Source organism: Hypanus sabinus, chromosome 10, assembly GCF_030144855.1.
Source record: "Hypanus sabinus isolate sHypSab1 chromosome 10, sHypSab1.hap1, whole genome shotgun sequence".
Lineage (NCBI taxonomy): Eukaryota > Metazoa > Chordata > Chondrichthyes > Myliobatiformes > Dasyatidae > Hypanus > Hypanus sabinus.
Genome location: NC_082715.1, coordinates 153,123,681 through 153,148,146, shown reverse-complemented (window position 1 = coordinate 153,148,146; position 24,466 = coordinate 153,123,681). Strand labels below are relative to the sequence as shown.

The 24,466-nt window shown below is 39.7% G+C and overlaps 1 protein-coding gene across 4 annotated transcripts in view; it reads right to left on the bottom strand.

Moving 5' to 3' along the window:
- The window catches only part of cabin1 (calcineurin binding protein 1), a 563,877-nt gene that overhangs the window by 173,835 nt on the left and 365,576 nt on the right, over positions 1–24,466 (bottom strand). For all 4 annotated transcript variants that reach the window (XM_059983285.1, XM_059983287.1, XM_059983286.1 and 1 more), the window contains one exon: positions 13,867–14,030. In XM_059983285.1, coding sequence (XP_059839268.1) covers positions 13,867–14,030 — 164 coding nt within the window. The remainder of the gene's footprint in view (positions 1–13,866; positions 14,031–24,466) is intronic.

The window sequence follows — 24,466 nt, the reverse complement described above, 5'->3', positions numbered from 1 at the left end:
AGAAATTTGGAGAAACATGAAATTAACTTTTATTGAACATAATGTTTTTAAGTCCAGGCAGTCCCTGGGTTACAAACGAGTTCCGTTCCTGACTCCGTCTTTAAGTCAGATTTGTACATAAGTCGGAACAAGTACGTCCAGTATTATTTAGTGTCAGTTAGTCAAATGTTTCTCTTAGTATATATTTTACCTTTCTATGCATATAAAACACTTAAGAAACATATGTATTCCAATAATTAAACCACTGCGTTGCTTAGTAATAATTGTAGCTTTCATCAGGGCAGGGCCTTTCACATGCTCCATTATGCTCACTTTATCCTTTAAAATTGTTACGATCATTGACCAACTGTAACGCTTTTCCGATGACCGATGATGTTTCACCTCTTTCCAAAAGCTTTATTATTTCCACATTATTTTCAATTGCGATCGCTTCCCATCAGTGGAAAAGAAACACTGCGGGCGGCGGGTCCCGAGCTCTCCCAGCTCCCGAGGTCCGCTGGGTCTGGGTATTTGATCCTCCACAATATTCCGCGTGGGAATTTAAACTGGAGGTGGCAGTGTTTTTTTTTACATGGTCAAGTTGCAAACTCGATATCAACCAGGCATGGATGGTACGGGAGTCACTGGATCGACATCAACCCGGCTCAGGAGCAGTCTGCCACTGGATCGAACTCAGAAACCTCCGTTCTCCAGCCCAGCACTGATCTCACTGCACCACCAGCCAACCGGAACGGGGGTGCAGGGTCAGGGCGAATCTTGCTAAGAAAAATTTAAGCCAAATACAAAGTTACACATTCAACACAGTGTCAACGGCAACCACTTAAAATGGCGGTCGGCGTTCTCCTTCCTTGGTTTGTAAGTATGAGTTGTCAGTAAGTCGGGCGTTCATAACTCAGGGACTACCTGTACTGATGATTTTCATTTGTACTCAGTGTCCGAAGCTTCTCGCTTAAGTGGCTAACAATAATCAGCCAGCACTCTTGGTTCCTAGTTACCCTGATACTATTGCTCCATTTCCGCAATGTCCTGGTGAAACCTTTCAGCATGCTTGTCACTGACAGCACCAAGATTTGTGAGAAGAAGTCTAAATAGGAATGCAGAAAATAAATCTTTATATATTGCACTTCACAGTTTTGTATGCTTGAAGCATATCAACTAGCTGCAGTGCATGTACTTTGGTACTCTGTAGTTGCTAAAAAAAAATTTCAACATCCTTGGATACCTACCACGTGACACAAGAAGTTCTTCGAAGTGCCTGTCACTGATTACTCATTTGATTGTGGACCAACAAAAATGCCTTCCTTAATCTTGGCATCTGTTATTCTGACTTGAATTATGGATTAAAATAACAAATGTAAGCAATTTTAAAAAATAGTGCATTTTGGGGAAATTTCATGGCTATATTCATGATCAGCCGCCCATAATCCATAAGATATCTCTAAAGTATTCAGGAAGCAAAATTTTTGTTGTCCAGTGCTATCAAAGTCATTTCACTACCTGTATGTATTTCTTACGTATTTTACAAAATATCCAGAAAATAGTACTTCTTGTTTGATACATGTTCAAACTATGAATTGTCTTTAGTTTTGTATAGTAGTAGCATTCCCATATTACCTCTATGCATTATATTAGTATAATGCAAACTAAAATATGATGCCACACTCACAAGACATGACTCTTGCCAAGAAGGTACTGTGTGATGTGATTCTAGCAGAGGGAGTTTTCAGTAGAATAAATCCATGATCTATATACAAGGGACGTTTCAACAATGTATTATATGAGTTTACAAAAGCTACTCGAACAATTATCCAAGTTAAAACCAAAAGCTTGGGCTCTGTTTTACCTGCCAACACTTTCCCCACATCTAATATCTTGATACAAATAGATTATGAATGCAACAATAAAGGCCCTTCCACCTTCCATCTCCCCCCACCTTATCACCACCAGCTTTGGCTAGAAATTTCAAATCAGCACACAAACTTATGCTAAATTTACCAATCTTCCACAATTACTTGAAATGCATTCCTACCAATGAGAGGAATATTAGGTAAAAAGATACTGAAAACTCCTTGACTATGTCCACCTGAGAGAAGGAAAGCCTGCAATCTGAAGGACTGCATTTAGACAATACAGTACTGCCTCAGTTCTCCACCAGAGCATCAGCTCCTGAGTAGATGAAGAAACAAATTTATATTCTTTTGATTTTAGGAAAACAAACAAGTTCTTAAGGAGATGAGGGCAGTGGCGATATTGAGATGTTTCCTCTAATGGGAGAACGAGGGGACACAGGTCTATGATGAGGGGTAGTTATCTAAAAATGAAATACATAAGGATTTCTCACATTGTGGAATTTCCTACCTGAGTATTCTGGAGGCCCGACCATTAGGGGTATTTAAAAAGGAAGTAGAACCATTTTTGAAGATTAGGAAATTGAGGACAATGGGAACTTCAATAAAAGGAGACTGAATCTGTAGTAGATCAGTCAGTGAATGGCAGGATAGGCTTGGGGAGCAAAATGGCTTACTACTGCTTCCATTTTCTTGTTTTCTTACATTCTGTGTTGACAAATGAAGAATATCCATTGATGTGGTACTAAACTACTGGTACGTGTAGAATGAACTGTGTAGGTCAATACTTCCAGGAAAGGCAAGGACAAGCAAAGGTCGGAGAAGCCTTAAAATGAGAATGAACTATTACAAATACTCCAGACACAGCATGCGATAAATCACTGGGGGATGGAGTCATGGAGAGAAACTATAACAGCATCAGTGTAGATTCATTATATGGATACTCATTCTTCAACACTGATTAGTAAAATTTATACTTAAAACAAATCCCGATTTACATTTCTATTCTAGCATGTAATCTAGCATGTATTCCAGTATGTAAGGGGTAAATACAATCCTAGGTATCATGCTATTATATTTGAGTAGAAATTATTCAGTGACGATTTTTTTTTTCATATTGAACAAGTGAACTTTGTTTAATCTGTCTCTGAAACAGAAGGGAGAAAGCGGATTCGTGTGGAACTGCACATGTCAAAAAAGGAAGATAGCAGTTCTAATACAGCTTAAAATGGCAATATCTGGTTGGCAGGCAACTCAAAACTGCACAACAACACATAAGCAGACATTACAGGAAATGCTGAAGAGACTTCAGTTATATAATAGCTACAGAGATAACTTACAGTAAGACACACAGGATGAAGACATTGGGTTGGCAAAATGTTCTTTCTTATCTGCAATTTTTAGGTTTGAGTTCAATCCTGGTCTACTTAGATGAAAATATTTTCTCTAGCGGTTAACGTGGAATAAATTAGAGAAAAACCTTTAAAGTAGAATAAATCTAAATAATCCTAAAGCAGTAGTTAGTTAACAAACTTTAAAAACAAACTAGCGGTGTGCTACACACAGCGCTGAAATAACGACACGGAGTTGGTAAACTGCAGTTAAAAAAGATTTTATTCGAACTTCACGGCTTCGCTTTAAAGCCTCCCTGATCCCGCCCTCCCTGGGCACGGATGCTGTAGGAGGCACGTACTCACAGTCCCGCGCGAGCTTTTCCCTTTGTTAGTGAAGTAGACCTGGTGCCCTTTTGGGACTGGCCTTTATGCCGGCGCGCTGGCTATTTGTGAGCCGGTTCGAGTGCGCTAGGAAGTGGGTCGCCACAAAACTAACATTTAATTAACAATTTTATTCAAGAGTCACAATGATATCTGTTACCAGCAACATAGCTTGAAATTGAGCAGATTGGACCTATGCTTAATGGCATTAAGAACATGACCTTACTGAAACAAGGGACTTTGAGGGACTTAGGCAGGTTAGGGAGGAATCTAGCTTCAAAGTAAGAGCTCACATTTGAGATAGAGGTGAGGATTGGTATGTGTTCCTTTGTCTTTCCCTTCCTGAAGTCCACAATCAGCTCTTTGGTCTTACTGACATTGAGTCAGTAAGATGAAATCATTAGAATCCTCTAATTATTTTATCAATCACTTTGTCTGAGACAAAGGAACACATACCAATCTCACAGAGGGATCAGAAGTGGAGAGAATGAGCAGTTTCAAGTTCCTGGGTATCAAGATCTCTGAGGATCTAACCTGGTCCCAACACATTGATGTAGTTATAAAGAAGGCCAGATAGCAGCTATATTTTATTAGGAGTTTGAAGAGATTTGGTATGTGAACAAATACACTCAAAAACTTCTACAGATGTACCGTTGACCGTGGAGAGCATTCTGACAGGCTGAATCAGTTTGGTGTGGGGGAGCAACTGCACAGGACCGAAAGAAGCTCCAGTGGGTTGTAAATCTAGTCAGCTCCATCTTGGGCACTAGCCTTCAAAGTACCCAGGACCTCTGGATGCGGTGTCTCAGAAAGGCAACATCCATTATTAAAGACCTCTAGCTCCCAGGGCGTGCCCTTTTCTCACTGCTACCATCAGGTAGGAGGTATAGTAGCCAGGAGGTACACACTCAGTGATTCAGGAACAGTTTCTTCCCCTCTGCCATCCAATTCCTAAATGGACATCGAACCCTTGGACACTACCTCACTTTTTTTTTAATATACAGTATTTCTGTTTTTTTTGCACATTTTTAATCTATTCAGTATATGTATACTGCAATTGATGTATTTATTATTTTCTAAAAATTTTATTTGATTTTTTTTTTGTCGTCTATATTATGTATCGCATTGAACTACTGCTACTCAGTTAACAAATTTCACGTCACATACCGGTGATAATAAACCTGATTCTGATTTTGAAATATTTTCAGCTGAATAATGGTAGGGGTCTGGAATTCACTGTCTGAAACTATGGTGGAAGCAGAAATGTTCATGACATTTCAACATTACTTGTGTGAAATATAGAGCTTGAGGTGCTGTGCTGGATGGTGATTGTGGGCTGAGTACCTCCTTTTTTGACTTCTATACACAGGGAAGGGCTTCTGTGTTACAAAGTTCTTGTCATACGACTAATTGCATCACAGAGATAACATAATTATTACACATCTTACTGACCATCACTTTATTGAAGTTGTTTCTGAACACAGATCAAATGATCCACTGGATGTAAATCTTAAAGTATCATGACTGATGAAAAATGCAAGGATGCTTTATGCGAGGGGCAGAAGTTCCAGGCTGATCTAAATCTAGGCTGATCTAGGCTGACATATTTGGAACGGCAATCACCAAGGAGCCCATGGGAGGAACAACAGTTGAGCCAAATAAACCTCTTGTTACATTTTTGTGCAATCATTACCTTGAGACTTAGTTATTGGAATACAACCTCCTTCATTGCATTCTCCATAGATCTGAGGTTATCCAAAACACTGCTGCTCACTCCTCGGCTCACAAAGCTCCCATACCCTCATCAGCCCCTGCCTGTTGACCGGGGGTAACAGTCAGCCTCATTTTTTCCCACAAACTTTCCATCATTATATCTGTAATCTTCTCTCTCTGATTATTCACGATCTTCCACTTCAGCCTCTGAAACATTGATGATTTCACTTGTTATGCTGCTGAGTGCTTTCTGTGAAATTCCATACTAAATATCTTTACCTGGCTCTCTCTAAAAATGTACTTAAAACTTGTCTTTGACTTGGCTTTTAATCATTTGTATGCTCTCTCTTTATCAGGCACACTGACAAGTTTTGTTAGATAATGCTTCTCAGATGTGTCTTGGGTGTTTTAAGTTAGTTATATAACTAATCTCTGGGAAACAGATTGTGCACTTGAATGTTGTGACACAGAAGCAGTTTTGTTCAATAAGGAGGAGCAGGGAGGCTGCAGTATTTCCTGCACACCTCTAATTAGGCAAGGACATAAAGCAGCAAATGCTAGAAGGGTATAAAGCAGAATGCATAAAGGAAAGACACGAATGACTAAAATATATTAAAAGAAGTTTTTTTTATCCCGAGTGTTATCAGAACAAGGAAATAAACAGTGCTACATCTAGTTTGGCCAAGATTAAGGTTCAGTGAATTATCAAAGAAGAAAATTCAATTAGAAAATATTGAATTATACTGAAAAGAAAGGGATCAGAAAAAAAGATTAGAAACAAGATCATTCTTTAACAAGGAAAGGAACATTTTTCCAGAAAATTGAAAATACGACATGTACAGAGGAAGAGTGAAAGTGGAAATTAAAATGTGTGAGCGACAAAATGGAAATAAAAATGAAATTATTTTACAACTATAATAACTATAAAATGGAAATCAAAGAAAGGGTGGCATCAATTTAAAAAAAAACAGTACTAGGAAACAAAATAATCTTGACGAAGCAGACAAGATTGTAAAAGGTATAAAACTACATTCCATCTGTCTTTACACAAATCAGTACATCCACTGAATGAGAAGGTAACAGACAAGTAAAATCAGTATCAGGTTTAATATCACTAGCATATGTTGTGAAATTTGTAAACTTCACAAATTTCACAACACATGCCAGTGATATTAAACTTGATACTGATTCCGATTCTGAAATAGGGTATGATTAGGAAAACTAACAAGGAGTTAGCAGTACTCAAAAGTATTGAGATTTCCAAGTCAACACAGAATGCCTCTTCGGTTGTGATGGAGTTAAGGTTGGAAACAGCAGAGATTATTTCAGATGACCTTGAATTTCATTTCAGGCAGTGATGTTCTGGGGGTGGAACTGGACTCTCTGATGGTGGTGTCTGAAAAGAGGATGCTGTCCAAGTTGCATGCCATCTTGGACAATGTCTCCCATCCACTCCATAATGTACTGGTTAGGCACAGGAGTACATTCAGCCAGAGACTCATTCCACTGAGATGCAACACTGAGCGTCATAGGAAGTCATTTCTGCTTGTGGCCATCAAACTTTACAACTCCTCCCTCGGAGTATCAGCCACCCTGAGCCAATAGGCTGGTCCTGGACTTATTTCCACTTGGCATAATTAACTTATTATTATTTAATTATTTATGGTCTTATATTGCTATATTTCCACACTATTCTTGGTTGGTGCGACTGTAATGAAACCCAGTTTCCCTTGGGATCAATAAAGTATGTTTGTCTGTCTGTACCTCCAACCCCAAATCATGCACTCAGTGAGGCTCTGCTGCATGGGGCAAGAAGGAGATAGCTTGAGACAGGGGGTGCTCCTTTTGCTGCTTACATCAGGATTTCTGCAGAGACTCAATGGACCTTTTCTATTTTGAGCAGTTATGGGCCAGAATTTCCCACAGACCAATGAAGACAGCACATATACAATTTGAGATTGGTTTCATTTGAGCATAGGGTAATCTCTTACCATGAAAGAGCTCAGAATGGAATCATGCTGGGCATGCAAATTTCCAAACCTGTTCATCAGAGCCAACTGACTAACCACGACCTCTCTATGCTGGATTTTTTGCTAAGGAGAAGATGCTGATGCTGATTTCCTTATCCTACAGAAATCTTTCAGGGCCTTACCAGTTTAGCATCTTTGTTTCAAAGGGTGAAATAGACTAGGTAACTATCAGTTAGGCTGTTTTACCCAAGCTGTGAGGAATAATCAGAAACAAAATAATCTATCACGGGTGGGGGGGGGGGGGTTCCTAAAGATAATAGCCCACAAAGAGGTGCTAGATGCAAATTGCATCCGATTAATTTTTATCTACTTCTTCAATGAAATAAAGAAGGAGCTTATGAAAGTTATACATGAAGTATACAGACTTTCAATTTTGTTAAATGTGGTACTTTATTAAATACTTTTGCAAGTCATAGGATTAAAGGAATGAAAGTAGTAGAAAAACTGCAGGTGCAAGAAATCTGAAACGAAAGTAGGAAATGCTGGAGATACTTAGTAAATTCATGCACCTTGGGAAAGAGAAGCAGAGTTCACTTTTCCAGGTCTTCAACCTGTTTGTCTTTTCACAGATGCTGGCTGACCTGCTGAGTGTTTCCAGCAGTTTGTGTTTTTATTATCATAGTGAACAGCTGTTTTTCAGTCTGGAGGGAAGTATGTTGTGATGCTCCCAGCAGTTGGTTTTCAGAATACAACGTTTTAATTTATACTGACCCCAGATTTGTGCAATGGGAGTATAATTTAAAAGTCTGCAGCTGACACAAAACCTGAAAATATAGTAAACAATGAGAAGGATAGCAGATGTCAAGAGGATGTAGGCAGACTAGTAAAATGGGCAAACATATGGCAGATTGAATTTAATGCAGAGAAGCGTGAAGCAATCTATTTTGGAAAGCAAAATGATGAAGGGGAGTATCAGTTAATTACCATTTTGAAGAGAATGCAGGGACAAGGAAGATCCATAAGGGTACATATATAAATTGTGAAAGGTGCCAGAACAAGTTAATAAAATTTAAAGCATATGGAACAGTTGGACTGAAAAGTCGAGGCAATGGAGATAGGAGCTATTCTGGTTCAGAAACAAACCCTACAGATAGGTAGGCTATCTGACTACAAAGACTGCAGTGGTCATGGTGTGGAAGAGTTAAAACAGGGTAGGGGGAAAACAGTGGGATGGGGGTTAAGATGGGAAAGGGGGAGGGGTTGCAGTATGAGAATTACTGAATCACTTATTGAAGACAGAGGAAACGCTTTATCGGTAAAGGAAACTAAACCTCCAAAGTCAGAAGCAAGGATGATACTGTAACGATCTGTCTACTGTAGCCCTGCTTCCACCTGCTGAGTTTTCCCAGGGTCTGGGACTCTTGAGTAACACATTAAAGACAGGAACATGATTAACATGAAAGGTATGTACCCTCATTGAAAACATTTCAAGAACTTATACACATCAAGTGACTGGTTTAACCAGATGTGATGCCAATTTGAACACAGAATTGTAGGAATTTAGATCAGACCATTAAGAGGTATGATGGAATGAAGTATGCAGGTAATAAAAGCTGGATGAGGTTCGAATGTAATAACATGAAAAAAACAGGAGCAGGACAAGACCATTCAGCACCCCCCAAGCCTGTCCTGTCATTCAATACGCTCCATCTCAAATTTAGCCTCCTTTTCTGTGTCAGTTCCCCATACCCTTAATTCTCAAATCTTTCAAAGGTCAATTTTCTTTCCAGATTCCCTCAATAATCCACTTTCCAAGGGAAAGAATTCCAGAAACTTGACATCTTTCATGTGGATAAATAGTAAGCAAAAATTGATTTAACTAATACCTTACATGCTTGGAGAGATGATATTTATTCAGATACTGGAGTAGATAACTGCTATTGGTGGAGAATGTTTCCTGTACACTTGAGGCCTTGTCATGCTGCTGAACGGATATCAGCTTCCGATGAATGCCCTCTTAATGCATTGATGCAGTATTTTTGATTATTCTGAGCAAAGGAAGAACACAGCAACTATGCACTAGATTTACAGACCTAAAGTAATTTACAGGTCAATATATATATATCACCCGCTGGATTGCCACTTACTCTTTGCTAGTATCTTCATCTGCAAGATCCCTCAAATAGCAATATTGTAATGACAGAGTAACCTTTTATTACAAATGAGAAAATATGCAGATGCTGGAAATCCAAGCAATACATACAAAATGCTGGAGGAATTCTGCAGGCCAGGCAACATCTATGAAAAGGAGTACAGTCAACATTTCGGTCCGAGACCTGCCACAGGGTCTCAGCCCAAAATGTCAACTGTACTCTTTTGCATAGATGCTGCCAGACCTGCTGAGTCCCTCCAGCATTTTGTGCGTGTTGCTAAGCTTTTATTAATTGTTGTTAATCTTACTAATTTTAGTTCTTTCAAATAACACCATGGGACCCGATACATCTACTTGTAAGAGAAATAGGGGTGTCAGTCTGACATCTCATCTGAAATGTCAACATTCTTCCCATTGTTCACTGTTGGTGCCACTCTCTAGAGAGCTTGGTCTTTGAATTGGAACTGGAACCACAATACTCTGTGTCAGAGCTATGGAACTACCAAAAGAAATTCAACATCTGAAAAGGACAAACATCACATCATCACTAAAATTCCACATGCTGGTATGACTAGTTCTAACTGTAACAGGATGAGACAAAGACTTATGACAGCAAAATAGCCGAAGGCATGATAAGGTAAAATGTTACTTGAGAAGTGCAAAATGTTCACGTGCTGAAGAATTTAGTTTAATGCAAGGCTGGCATGTGCTCCCAAGGGTTAGAAACTCAACCTATAGGCAGCAAAAAGTGAGAAAGAAAGACTTACAGAGCTAAAGGATTGTGTGGATTTGGGAACTGGGATGAAAATACAAAAGAAACAACAAAAACAAAATGAAACAATTTGCTGATGAATAACAAGACTTTGAAATCACTGCTAGTAATGTTAAAAACAGACTGTGGAACCACAAATAGGCCGAATCAGAGTAAAACAAAATCTCAACTTTCTACTGTACCTAAAGGCGTATAACAATAATATTAGAACATAGCACATAGAAATCTACAGCACTTTACAGGTCCTTCGACCCACAAAGTTGTGCCAACTATGTAACCTGCTCTCGAAACTGCATAGAATCTCTTACCCGCATAGTTATTTTTCTAAACTCCATGTACCTATCTAAGAGTCTCTTAAAAGACTCTATTGTATTCACCTCCGCCACCATCGCCAGCAGTGCATTCCATGCATCCATCACTCTCTGTGTGGAAAAACTTACCCCTGACATCCTCCCTGGACCTACTTCCAAGCACCTTAAAACTATGTCCCCTCGTATAACCATATAACAATCACAGCACGGAAACAGGCCATCTCGGCCCTCCTAGTCCGTGCCGAACTCTTAATCATTTAGTATTAGCCATTTCAGCCCTGGGGAAAAGTCTCTGGTTATCCACATGATCAATGCCTCTCATTGTCTTATGCACCTCTATCAGGTCACCTCTCATCCTCCATCACTCCAAGGAGAAAAGGCCAAGTTCACTCAACCTATTCTCATAAGTCACGCTCTCCAATCCAGGCAACATCCTTGTAAATCTCCTCTGCACTCTCTCCTTAGTATCCACATCCTTCCTGTAATGAGGTGACCAGAAATGAACATAGAACTCCAAGTGTGGTCTAGCTAAAATCTTATATAGCTGTAACATTACCTCACGGCTCTTGAACTCAATCCCACGGTTGATGAAGGCCAATGGACAGCAGCTTTGAGTGTCCTATGGCCATGGAACCCAAGATCTCTCTGATCTTCCACACTGCCAAGAATCTTACCATTAATATTACACTCTGTCTTCTAATTTGACCTACTGAAATGAACCACTTCACACTTATCTGGTTGAACTCCATTTGCCACTTCTCAGCCCGGTTCTGCATCCTATCCCACTGCCAACCCTCCAGATCATCCACAACACCCCAACCTTTGTGTCATCAGCAAACTTACTAACCCCTCCTTCTACTCTCTCATCCAGGTCATTTATAAAAATCACTAAGAGGAGAGGTCCCAGAACAGATCCCTGGGAACACCACTGGTCACAACCTCCATGCAGAATACAAACTATCTACGACCACCTTTTGTCTTCTATTGGCAAGCCAATTCTGGATCCGCAAAGCAAGGTCTCCTTGGATCCCATGCCTCCTTGTTTTCTGAAGGAGCCTTGCATGGGGAACCTTATCAAACGTCACAATCAAATCTATATACACCACATCCACTGCTCTACTTTCAATTTGTTTTGTTATATCTTCAAAGAATTCAATCAAGCTCATAAGGCATGACCTGCCCTTGAAAAAGTCACACTGACTATCTCTAATAAGATTATGTCTCTTCAAATGCTTAAACCTGCCTCTCAGGATCTTCTCCAACAATTTGCCCACCACTGAAGTAAGACTCACTGGCCTATAATTTCCCGAGTTATCTCTACTCCCTTTCTTGAACAAGGGAATAACATCTGCAACCTTCCAATCCTCTGGTACTTCTCCCATTCCTATTGATGATGCAAAGGTCACTGCCAGAGGCTCAACAATTTCCTCCCTTGCTTCCCACAGTAGCCTGGGGTATATCTTGTCCAGATCAGGTGACTTATCTATATTAATACTTCTCAAAAGCTCCAGCATGCCCTCTTTCTTAATGTCCATTTGCTCAAGCTTTTCAGACCCCATAAATGTCAAGGTTCTTTTCCTTGGTGAATACTAAAGCAAAGTATTATGCAAGTACCTCTGTTACCTTCGTGCTGGCTGGTGGCGTAATGGCATCAGCGCTGGACTTTGGGGCAGAAGGTCCAGAGTTCGAATCCAGCCAGCTACCGTGCATGCTTCCCATCCGTGCTGGGTTGAGCGTCGAGCTAGCAACTCGACCTCGTAAAAAAGAAATTGCCTGCTACAGCATCAACAGCAAAAAGTTGATGGCCTATGCTCTCTCTTCTCTGGGTCCATGCACTCATTTCCACTGTCACACCTGATTGGTCCTATTGCTCTTCACATACTTGTAGAATGGGGTTTTCCTTAATCCTGTTTGCTAAGGCCTTCTCAAGGCCCCTTCCAGCTCTCAATTTTATTCTTAGTTCTTAGGCACCCTTGTAATTTTCTAGAGTTCTAACAGTACCAAGTTTCTTGAACCTTTTAAGCTTTTCTTTTCTTCTTAACTGGATTTTCTACATCCATTGTATGCCATGGTTCTGGAGAGATTTTTTTTAACTTTATCTCAAATACTTAATTGCTACTTGGAACCTAACCCTCTGATTGCTCTTTTCGGCACCTTGGGAGAAGCTGACATGCATCTGACTCTGACGAAGCGTCGCACATTGTCTTTCGCCTCTCTTTTGGCCAGACATGCAGTGGGTGGAGCATGCTGCCCCACCCACCCATGCTCAATGGCTCAGAGACATTACGTCCTGCTTAGACCTTGAAAAGATTCATCGTTCACTTCTTAATTCAGACATAAAGTTCCAAAAGGTGTGGGGAGCTTTCCTTGAGTATTTTCATAATTCCCATTTAGATTAAGGGTGTATCCTTCTCTTTTATTCTGTTGAATTTAAATCCCTTACTTCTAGCTTCTTTCGGTTAAGATTTACGCTTTTTTTGATGTGTAAACATATTATTGTTCAGGTAGTAGGCAATATATCTTCTTTTTATAAATACAGCTCTGTGGTGATAAAAGTTCTGATTAACTTTTTTATATATCGTAAGGTTGGCTTGGAGTTGGGTAGTGGGAGGGTGGGGTGGTAACTAACTTTATATGACTCTACTATGGGTGCTTTTTCTTAATCGTTATGAACTGTTCATTTGATATTATTGTTTTGCACTGTATAAACCTCTTTTTTTTATTGTTTTTCTTCGTCTTGTCGCATTGTAGAAACTCTTTAAAAAAAAAGATTGCAGTTGGAAGCTGCAACATGTTGTCCAGTTGGCGAGGAGGGTTGCAAATCCTTCAGCCTTGTCTTTGTCATTCTTTGCTATTGCCGAGAATGGGGACAATGCTATGGATTGTGTTTGCCTTAACAACCTCTTAGTGTGTGGATATAATCACCTTCTACTCTCGCTTCTTTTGTGTACATTTGCAGTACGGTTCTCTATACCAATTCAAAATACCACAACAATGCATTTTACACAACTGAAATAATTATACAAAGTAGATATTTAGCACTTAAGTAAAAGACAGAAGAAACAAAACTGAATGGGGGAAAGAATAGATTGAATGAAACCAATATCACTTTAGGGGAGAGTCCAGAAGTACCTGCTATTTCCTCTGGAGTAAAATCCAAATCAGTCTAGTATACAATGATGGAATAAAAGAAAAACATAAATATCTGGAATGTTCAGCACTTAATTGTTTTCATGATAGTATTCGCAGAAGGAAATAATAAAGGGAATATTTCAATTTCTCCAATTTTATGTGAATATTCACATTTCTGATTCTTTAATCTGAGCAAGGAAACTACATTAGAATCGTAAGCATGTAACTCTGAAGTTTTGAACATGCACACTTACTTTCCTTGGTCAGGTGTCCTTTGAAGCATGGAAGATACTCTCAACAGAGTATTATGGTCCTTCAGTTGTGATAAAACATCAAGTAAGATGACAATTGAACGGTTCATATGTGAAGCAAAGCTGCCAGGACGGTCGATTTCATCTACAGGAATACGCCAGATTCCCTACAGAGGTAAAACAATAGTTTAAGTCTTTCAAAATTCATGATTAAAACTTGAGAATTAAAGATAACCATTATCAGGATGACTTCAAAACATTATCCAAGATCACCATATTACAAATTGATGAGGAAGATTTCACACAATAGTTATTTGTACTTTAAGCTGTAACATTTCAGAAAAGTTCTGGGATTCACTGCACACTCGGTGATTCAGGAACAGCTTCTTCCCCTCTGCCATCTGATTCCTAAATGGACACTGAAGCTTCAGACACTACCTCACTGTTTTTTAAAAATATACAGTATTTCTAGTTTTTGCACATTTAAAAAAATCTCTTCAGTATACATAATTGATTTACATCTTTATTTATTATTGTTTCTTTTATTTATTATAATGTTTTCTCTCTGCTAGATTAGCTATTGCATTGAACTTCTGCTGCAAAGTTAACAAATATCACATCACATGCTGGTGATAATAAACCTGATTCTGATTCTGGGCTGTCCAATGATGGCTATATTGCAGCACGTTAGAATAGGTCATAATCATGCCCAAAATGCACGTTTACACATCAGTATAATTTATTGCAGAGTACAAGTTACTCAGCCACAGAGTGTATTTGTCTCCCACAGAATACTTGTTCACCTGCTTCCCATATTCCATTACTTTCTTTCCTTTCATCCTCATAACTAATCCTACCTTGAATGTTGACAGTCCTGCCTGCACCTCTGGAAAGCAATTCCACAACTTCCTAACTGTGTGTTTAGATGGCTGTATTTTGGGTATATACCTCAAGAATGGTTGAAAAGAGATTAAATATTTAATGAATATACTACTGGTGGTTGGTAACAAGACTCTTACTAGGAAATGGTTATCACAGGAGAGCCCAATTTTAAATGCATGGATGGAAATTACAATGGATATTTACAAAATGGAGAAGATAACAGCATCTGTTAATCATAAGCTGGAACAATTTGATTCATACTGGGAAAAATGGTTTAACTACATAATGCCTCATAGGCCTGATTTTAATCTCACAAATCAATGAATATGTTGTAAAAAAAAAGATCACTCCCTACTTGTACATAGTTTTTTCCTTTCGCTTGTTTTTCTTTCCACTCTTTTCTATAAATGTATACCTCAGATAAATACTATGTGGAGATTTGTGACAGATATGATTATATGATATATATGTACAATGTCTGAAATACATCTTATGGAAATGTTTGTTTGATGATGAACTTCAATAAAAAAAATTACAAAAATAAAAGATCACTTCAAAATCCAAATATTTCATCATTGGCACATGACATAATCTATGCAATTCTACTAACGAAAGCTTCAATTTTTCCAAGGTTTTGTCCTTCATACCAAGCAGCACCTTATTGCTTCCTTTTCACGAGGCACAAATTCCTTCCTCAAAGTGAAAAGACCTAAATGACGTGGATACTTCAGGAAAGAATTAATCTTCTGTAGAAGATGATTTTTATCTCTTGACTGCACAGTCTACAGACTTTATGCAAAATCTGGAACTTAATTTCTTCTAACAAATAGCCACATCTTATGAGATATTGTCATGAATGTATTCTGAGCCCACATCAGAGTTTCTCTTGCCCTTTCTCCATACCAAGCCTAATATATCTGGAGTGTAATTGTTTCCATCTTACAATCAATTACTTCACAATGAATAATACTGGCTTCCATTTTCCAAATGCTTGCCCATTCCTTGATTTTATTTATAATTCTGAACTTTTATTTTAAGAGATTTTAGGGTGCTCCTGGGCTAATCATTTCATGAACAAAATATTTTAGAAGAATGATAAACAATTACTTCTTCCAATGGGACATGGGCCCAAGTGAGAGCAGACAGCTCCTGCCTACATCCTGTCTGTATGTGGCAACTAACTCAATGGGATTAGCCTAAAATCTTTACAATAACTCAGAACATGAACACTGAAGGAATATAGCATTTTTCTTTTACAGTATTTCTTGGTACACCAGCTTATTAGTTCTACAAAATATAGGAAGAATAGTTCTTTGATGACACACTCTAGCATTCATGAATCTTCTGAAAGTTCAAAGTAAATTTATTATCAAAGTATATTATGTCACCATATACTATGAAATTTATTTTCTTACAGACATACACAGTAAATAAAAAGAAACACAACAGAATCAATGAAAAACCACACACAATACAGCTGAACAACTAATGTGCAAAAGACAATAAAATACAAAAAGAAAAAAATGAAATAAATAAGCAATAAATATCAAGAACATAGAACAGTACAGCACCGGAACAGGCCATTTGGCCTACAATGTTGTGCTAAACCAGCTAAAAACCAAATCAGAAACATCCAAACACTAATCCCTCATACCTACATCATGCCCATATCCCTCTATCTTTCTTACATCCATGTACCTATCCAAACATCTCTTAAAAGCCTCCAATGTATTTGCCTCTGCCACCCCACCAGGCTGCATTCCACCATTCTCTGAGCAAAAAAAACTTAACCCTCACTTCTTTTTTGAACCTACCCCCTCTAACCTTCAATGCATGCCTTCTGGTTTTAGACATGTCAACCTTGAGAAACAGATACTCCCTGTCTACTCTATGCATCTCTTAATCTTGTTAACCTCAATCAGATCTCCTAGCCTCCGCCACGCCAAAGGAAACAACCTAAGTTTACAAGGATAAGTGCCAGGAGGGAGATCGGTGGGAAGGGATGGAGGGGGACGAGTGGACAAGTGAGTAACGTAGGGAGCGATCCCTGTGGAAAGCAGAAAGAGGGGGGAGGGAAAGATGTGCTTGGTAGAGGGATCCCGTTGGAGGTGCCAGAAGTTACGGAGAATTACGCTCTCCTTAATTAGGCCACGGGTTTCCAAATGCTTGTATATCCTATCCCTGAGACTCACCAGTCTATAGTACCCAGGATTTTCCCTCGTTTCATTCTTAAATAGAGGTACAACATTAGTCACTCACCACTCAGCCTGTGGGTACAGAGTTCATGAAGATATGTGGATTACTCATTTATTTTCATCAAGAGTGGTTAGGGTCATTTTTGTTAGCCTCGATATACTTGAGGCTCTGCTGTTGATCAATGAAATGAAGTAAGTCCCAGTGATGTGTGGGAGCATGTAAGTGAAGTCACAACTCTGATCCATCTCACATGATGGTAGCCCCTTGTGCTGCCCTGTTTATAGGCACTCCCTGCACTGATTGCCACTGTCTGTGCTCTTTGCACCGGCAGTCACCGCTCATTTTTATATGTTACGTTTAACACTGCCGAAAGTTGCTTGATGGGAACATTTTTAGACCTGGTGACCAAAAGCACGTCTTAAGAGAATCTTAAAGAAAAAAGTTTTAGAGAGACCAGGAGGTATACAAGGAGATTCCAGAACATTTTAGGGAGCTGAAGGTACAGGAGTCGTAGTGGAGCATATAAGAATCAGGAATGCTCAAGGCCTCATTTAGAGGGCCAAACACCTGAAGATTGTTGGTCTGAGGAAATGGAGATGTTCATATACGAATTTGAAAGTAGAGATGCAGTAGGTTTTTTTTTCTTGTCTCTTTGATATGATTGTGAATCAAATGCCAGAAAGAATGAATAATCACTTTGCTTCAGTGTTTAGCATGATGAACAATCAGGAAGGAAAGAACATTAATAGACCTTAAAACAATTTAAAACACAAGTAAGAAAGAATAATACCCTTAATCCATATAGAGTTGGTCCATGCTAAAAAAAAACGTAAAGGTGATATACCTACAGTGGCATGCAAAAGTTTGGGCAACCCTGGTCAAAATTCCTGTTACTGTGAATAGCTAAGCGAGCAAAAGATGACCTGATTTCTAAAAGGCATAAAGTTAAAGATGATGCATTTCTTTAATATGTTAAGCAAGATCACTTTTTTATTTCCATAATTTACAGTTTCAAAATAACAAAAAAAAGGGCCCGCAGCAAAAGTTTGGGCACCCATCATGGTCAGTACTTAGTAACACCCCCTTTGACAAGTACCACAGCTTGTAAATGCTTTCTGTAGCAGCTAAGAGTCTTTCAATTCTTGTTTGGGGGATTTTCACCTATTCTTCCTTGCAAAAGGCTTCTAAGTTCTGTGAGACTCTTGGGCTGTCTTGCATGCACTGCTCTTTTGAGGTCCATCCACCGATTTTCGATGATGTTCAGGTCAGGGGACTATGAGGACCATGGCAAAACCTTCAGTTTGTGCCTCTTGAGGTAGTCCATTGTGGATTTTGGGGTGTGCTTAGGACAGGGGTGGGCAAACTTTTTGACTTGTGGGCCACAAAGGGTTCTAAAATTTGACAGGGGGGCCGGACCAGGAGCAGATGGACGGAGTGTTTTGGTAATACACCTCATAAGAGAAAATAAAATACCATGGGATATGTAGAAAACATGTGCTTTAATTTCAATTGAAAATGAACAAATGCATTACAACAAAATATCTGTCTTTGAAGTCCCATGGTATTTAGCTATTTATTGAAATGACTTTTAAAACACTGAAAATTAAATGAATAAAATACAGCTTTTTTAATAGTAACAGTTATTATTTTAAAGCACTGAAAATTCTGTTATCCTTCAAGATCATCACTCTCCTCCTGCCTGTCTTTATTTCAAAAACGGTAGGAGATGCAGGTCTACTTGTCCTGCTCCTTCTTATTCAATTGTCCCCTGTGCCAAAACTCAACAACGACCAGCACAAGGACAGAACAGTGACAGCGCGCTAGTATGCGGAGCGCGTTATTTGATTTGGAGCGCATTTTTTATTTTGAGAACGTACGTGCACCTGCGCACTACTCATGTCCATCACTTAACAGAAATGACATGTAACATGTAAGGCTTATTGAAAATAATATTTTCAAATGCATTTTTTACATAACACAACGAAGAAACTTATTTTTAATTTCAGTGGGGACAGTGTTGTTGGTCTCCCTTTTTAGCCAGCGCATCAAAGTCTGGATTTAGTTTTGTTGTGGCGATTCTCAGGGTGGATCTGAGGTGTTGGTCAGTTAACTTGGATCTGTGGCTGGCTTTGTTGATGTTCATGACGCTGAACGCTTGTTTACACAAATAGGTCGAGCCGAACAAAGAGTAAAGCGCAAATGTGGAGTAATACGCTGCACCTCAACAAAGGTCAATGTGTAGCAGTGTGCTACATGCAGCGCTAAAATTACGACACGGAGTCGATAACTGCAGTCGAAGAAAAAAACTTTATTCGAAATCCCCAGCCTCACTTTTAAGCCTCCCTCAACCTGCCCCCCGTGGCGCAGAGGCTCCAAAGCTCTGTGCTCGCAAATCCCCGCAGGCTATCTCCCTTAGCCGGAACGCTGGCTAATTGTGAGCCGGTTCGGATGTGCCAGGAAATGAGTCGCCACAAATGTATATAGAGTGCGTCATCTATTGGGAAAACGCCAGAATTGCGGGGAAAAAACGTTAACAAGATTTATTAATATAATTTCATCAAGTTCTGCGGGCCGGATTAAAAAGCTTAACGGGCTGCATATGGCCCCCGGGCCGTAGTTTGCTCATGCCTGGCTTAGGACCATTATCCTGTTGTAGAAGCAATCCTCTTTTCATCTTCAGCTTTTTTTTTACAGACGGTGTGATGTTTACTTGCAGAATTTGCTGGTATTTAATTGAATTCATTCTTCCCTCTACCATGAAATGTTCCCTGTGCCACTGGCCCAAAGCATGATCGATCCACCCTCATGCTTAACAGTTGGAGAGGTGTTCTTTTCATGAAATTCAGCACCCTCTTTTCTCCAAACATACCTTTGCTCATTGTAACCAAAAAGTTCTATTTTAACTTTATCAGTCCACAGGACTTGTTTCCAAAATGCATCAGGCTTGTTTAGATGTTCCTTTGCAAACTTTTGATGCTGAATTTTGTGGTGAGGATGCAGGAAAGGTTTTCTTCTGATGACTCTTCCAAGAAGCTCATATTTGTGCAGGTGTCGCTGCAGTGGAACAGTGCACCACCACTGCAGAGTCTGCTAAATCTTCCTGAAGGTCTTTTGCAGTCAAACAGGGTTTTGATTTGCCTTTCTAGCAATCCTACGAGCAGTTCTCTCAGAAAGTTTTCTTGGTCTTCAAGTTGGTCTCCACCGTTCCTGTTAACTGCCATTTCTTAAGTACATTATGAACTGAGGAAATGACTACCTGAAAACGCTTTGCTATCTTCTTATAGCCTTCTCCTGCTTTGTGGGCATCATTTATTTTAACTTTCAAAGTGCTAGGCAGCTGCTTAGAGGAGCCCATGGCTGCTGATTGTTGGGTCATGGTTTGAGGAGTCAGGGTATTTATAAGGTTTTGAAATTTGTATCACCTGGCCTTTCCTAATAATGACTGTGAACAAGCCATAGTCCTAACAAGCTAATTAAGGTCTGAGACCTTTGTAAAAGTTATCTGAAAGCTCAAATCTCTTGGGGTGCCCAAACTTTTGCATGGTGCTCCTTTCCTTTTTTTCACTCTAAAATTGTACAAAACAAAAATAATACACTAATCTTGCTTAAAATGTTGAAAAGAATGTTTCATCTTTAACTTTATTACTTTTGGAGATCAGTTCATCTTCTACTCACTCAACTATTCACAGTAACAGAAATTCGGAGCAGGGATACCCAAACTTTTGCATGCCACTGTAACAATAACTAGAAAAGAACCAGCAAGTAACTAAAGTCCTTCCTGTGTTTGTGAAGAGAAACAAAGTACAAGAACAATTAACTAATCACACTACTGAGAGAAGAAAAGGCAATGAATGGGATTTTCATTCAAAGATGTCAGAGAAAAGTAAGCAGAAAACATTAAGAGTAAAAGATTTAGAAAAACAAAATATGAGTGACAAAGCTTTCTAAAAGCTTCTGAGAACTGAAAAAATGAAAGGAAAGTGGCAGATGTAACAATGCAACAAGAAGTTGAATTACCCAATCTGAGATGCAGACAAGCAGTTTTAGCAACAATTAATAGCAGGTACCTTGATTTCCAGGTCAGGTGGGTATCTGGCTGGATAATAGGGAGATGGTTGGAGAAGGAATACCCCAGGGTGCTGTAGGTATTGCTCTGTGAGAGAAGAGATCGCTGGAGTAGTAGCTACGATCTTTAAATCCTCTTTGGCTGCAGGGGAGGTGCCAGAGGATTGGAGAATGGCAAATACAGTTCCCTTGTTTAAAAAAGGTAATAGGGAGAATCCTGGGAACTATAGACAGGTGAGTCTTACGCCGGTGGTCTGCAAACTACTGGAAATAATTCTTAAGGATAGGATGTATGAGCATTTGGAGAAGTACAGTCTACTCAAGGACGGTCGACATGGCTTTGTGAAGGTAAGGTCGTGCCTCATGAGCCTAATTGAGTTTTTTGAAGAGGTAACAAAAGAAATTGATGAAGATAGGGCAGTAGATGTGGTCTACATGGATTTTAGCAAAGCATTTGACAAGGTCCCCCATGAGAAACTCATCCAGAAAGTTATGAGGCATGGGATCGGTGGAACCTTGGCTGTTTAGATAAAAAATTGGCTTACAGGAAGAAAGCAGAGGGTAGTACAGGAAGGAAAGTATTCTGCCTGGAAGTCAGTGACTAGTGGAGTACCGCAAGGATCTGTCCTGGGACCCCTGCTCTTTGTGATTTTTATAAATGACCTGGATGAAGAGGCGGAAAGATGGGTGAGTAAGTTGGCGGATGACACGAAGATTGGAGGAGTTGTGGATGGAGCTGTAGGTTGTCGAAGGATATAGAAAGGATGCAGAGTTGGGCCGAAAAGTGGCAGATGGAGTTGAATCAGCTAAGTGTGAGGTGATGCATTTTGGAAGGACAAACCAGAAGGCTGAGTACAGGGTGAATGATCGATTACTTAACAGCGTGGATGAACAGAGGGACCTTGGGGTTCAAATCCATACATTCCTCACAGGTTGCACAGGTTGATAGGATAGTTAAGAAGGCCTAAGGGATGCTAGGCTTCATTAATAGGGAGATTGAGTTCAAGAGTAGAGAGGTCATGTTGCAACTCCACAAATCTCTGGTAAGACTACACTTAAAGTACGGTATTGCGTTCAGTTCTGGTCACCTCATTATAGGAAGGATGTGGAAGCTATGGAGAGGGTGTAGAGGAGGTTTACCAGGATCAACATGTACAACAAGCTGGAGGAACTCAGCAGGTCGGGCAACATCCGCGGAAATGAACAGTCAATCGCTCATTTCCACAGATGCTGCCCGACCTGCTGAGTTCCTCCAGCTTGTTGTACATGTTGATTTGACCACAGCATCTGCAGTGTACTTTGTGTTTAAGATTTACTGGGATGTTGCCTGGATTGGAAAACAAGTCTTATGAGGCAAGGTTAGCAGAGCTGGGACGTTTCTCTTTGTAGCTTAGAAGGATGAGAGGGGACTTGATAGAGGTCTACAAGATTATGAGAGGCATAGATAGGGTGGATAGTCAGTACCTGTTTCCCAGGGCACCAACAGCAAACACCTGAGGGCATATGTACAAAGTTAAGGGAGGGAAGTTTAGAGGAGACATCAGGGGTAAGTTTATTTTACACAGAGGGTTGTGGGTGCCTGGAATGACTTGCCAGGGATGGTGGTGGAGGCTAAAACATTAGGGGTATTTAACAGCCTCTTGGACAGGCACATGGATGAAAGAAAAATAGAGGGTCACGGGGTAGTTTGGGCTTAGTACGTTTTTAAGGAATATATGGGTCGGCACAACATGGAGGGCTGAAGGGCCTGTACGGTGCTGTAGTATTCTAGTGTCTAGTGTGCCTGGCCAGTTAGTCCTAATTTCTTGTATTCAGCCCATAATTCTCTAAACACTACCACTCCATGTACAGATGACTATTCAAGGGCTTCTTAACAGATGAGATGGTTGTAGTACCACTGCCTATCTCAAAGAAAGGAGGTGCCAAGAACCATAAGGGATTCCCCATTAATCACCTGCAAAGAACCAGCATATACATCTATGTCCAGGGAGGTGTTTGAGGATCAGCGCATCGTGACCAGGCTCAGTTATACACTGGCAAACAGCAAATGTCATATGTCAGGGCCACTATAGGTGAGTCATAGCATAAACCCAGACTACAGGAATCTCAGAAACCATAAAGGAAAGTGGATCCAGATCAGAGTGTCTGGTATCATGCATCTGTTCAGGATGAAGCTCGACAAGAACCTACTCAAAGTCCATGAGAAAGTGCAAAATAATCTCATCCTTGCTGTAGCCACCTTGAAGGTAGTGTGGTAAGATTGGGACTGACTGGATTGAAGGCTCCTCTGTGCTGTAGAACAAGAGGATTTGTTGGGCCCCTCAAGAATGATTATTCTTGGTTCTCTTCTCTCCCTATTAGCAGTTCAGTTCACGTGCCGTGTTCCCTGCCACCAAGCTGCAGTACTTTCTTCTGGCTGAGATGTTCACTGTGGGCACCTCCAATGTAAGCAGTACACTGTATCTTCCCATCCATGGATGGGATATGAAGAGAAGTCTATTAAGATGCTGTTGATAACTGCAGAAGGAACTCATTATCACTGGCTTTATTGGAATGAAGCCACAAACACATGCCCTCAGCAAGCCTAGGAGTTGAATGGTGGTTTTGTGCCAAGGCCAGGTGTTTCACTCTGTGGGACCACACTGGTTTGGAATAACATTCATCACAGTTAATTCCCAAACCAGCTTTTAGTCGGCAGACAAAGTGTTGTGATAAACATTAAAAGAAAAAAAGCAATACAGGCAATTTTCAGTTTTTTTTCTCTCCAAAGATACACTCAGTAAAAGGAGGGATATATTTACCTTTGAACTGTTGAAAAATATATAAAATACGAATTTCATATGAAAGCTTATTTTTCTACTTAGGAGTAACATCATAGTTAATATCATAGTTAAGTGCGAGCTTAAACTTGATTAAACCCGTGCTATTTTCTCTTGTTTTAATTTCGTGTACTCACCCATTTTAATTTACAGTAATATTGAAAATGACTTCATCAAAGGAAGGTAATTACAGTAATTATTGAATGCCGAATTAGGTTTCTGTTCTTTGCTGAACACAATGGTAAGAACGAAACTGAAGAAGAATCAGGAGCACAGTTCCAGCTCAAAAGGATGAGTTTCCAACTTGGAGTTTCTGTGCAATGGACTTCACTTTGCTTGTGCACTATCCCAGGTATTGCTGTGCACAGTACAAATACCTCTATTCCACCTTCACCAATTAATTAGCACAGATCTACCACTAGCATGCTCAGTTGAGATCTCTTTTAAAACTTATCTAATTATTTATTTTAATTACAGGTAGTTAATTCAAAAAGAGATGCCTTGTATCTCATGTGAAAAATAATATTTGCTTAACAGCAATATACTAATTTCAATCACCATATCTGACATGAAGAAAGTTGACAGTGCACTGAGGGGCTAGCATATATTGTGTTTCACAAGATGTTAAACAGAGGTCTCTG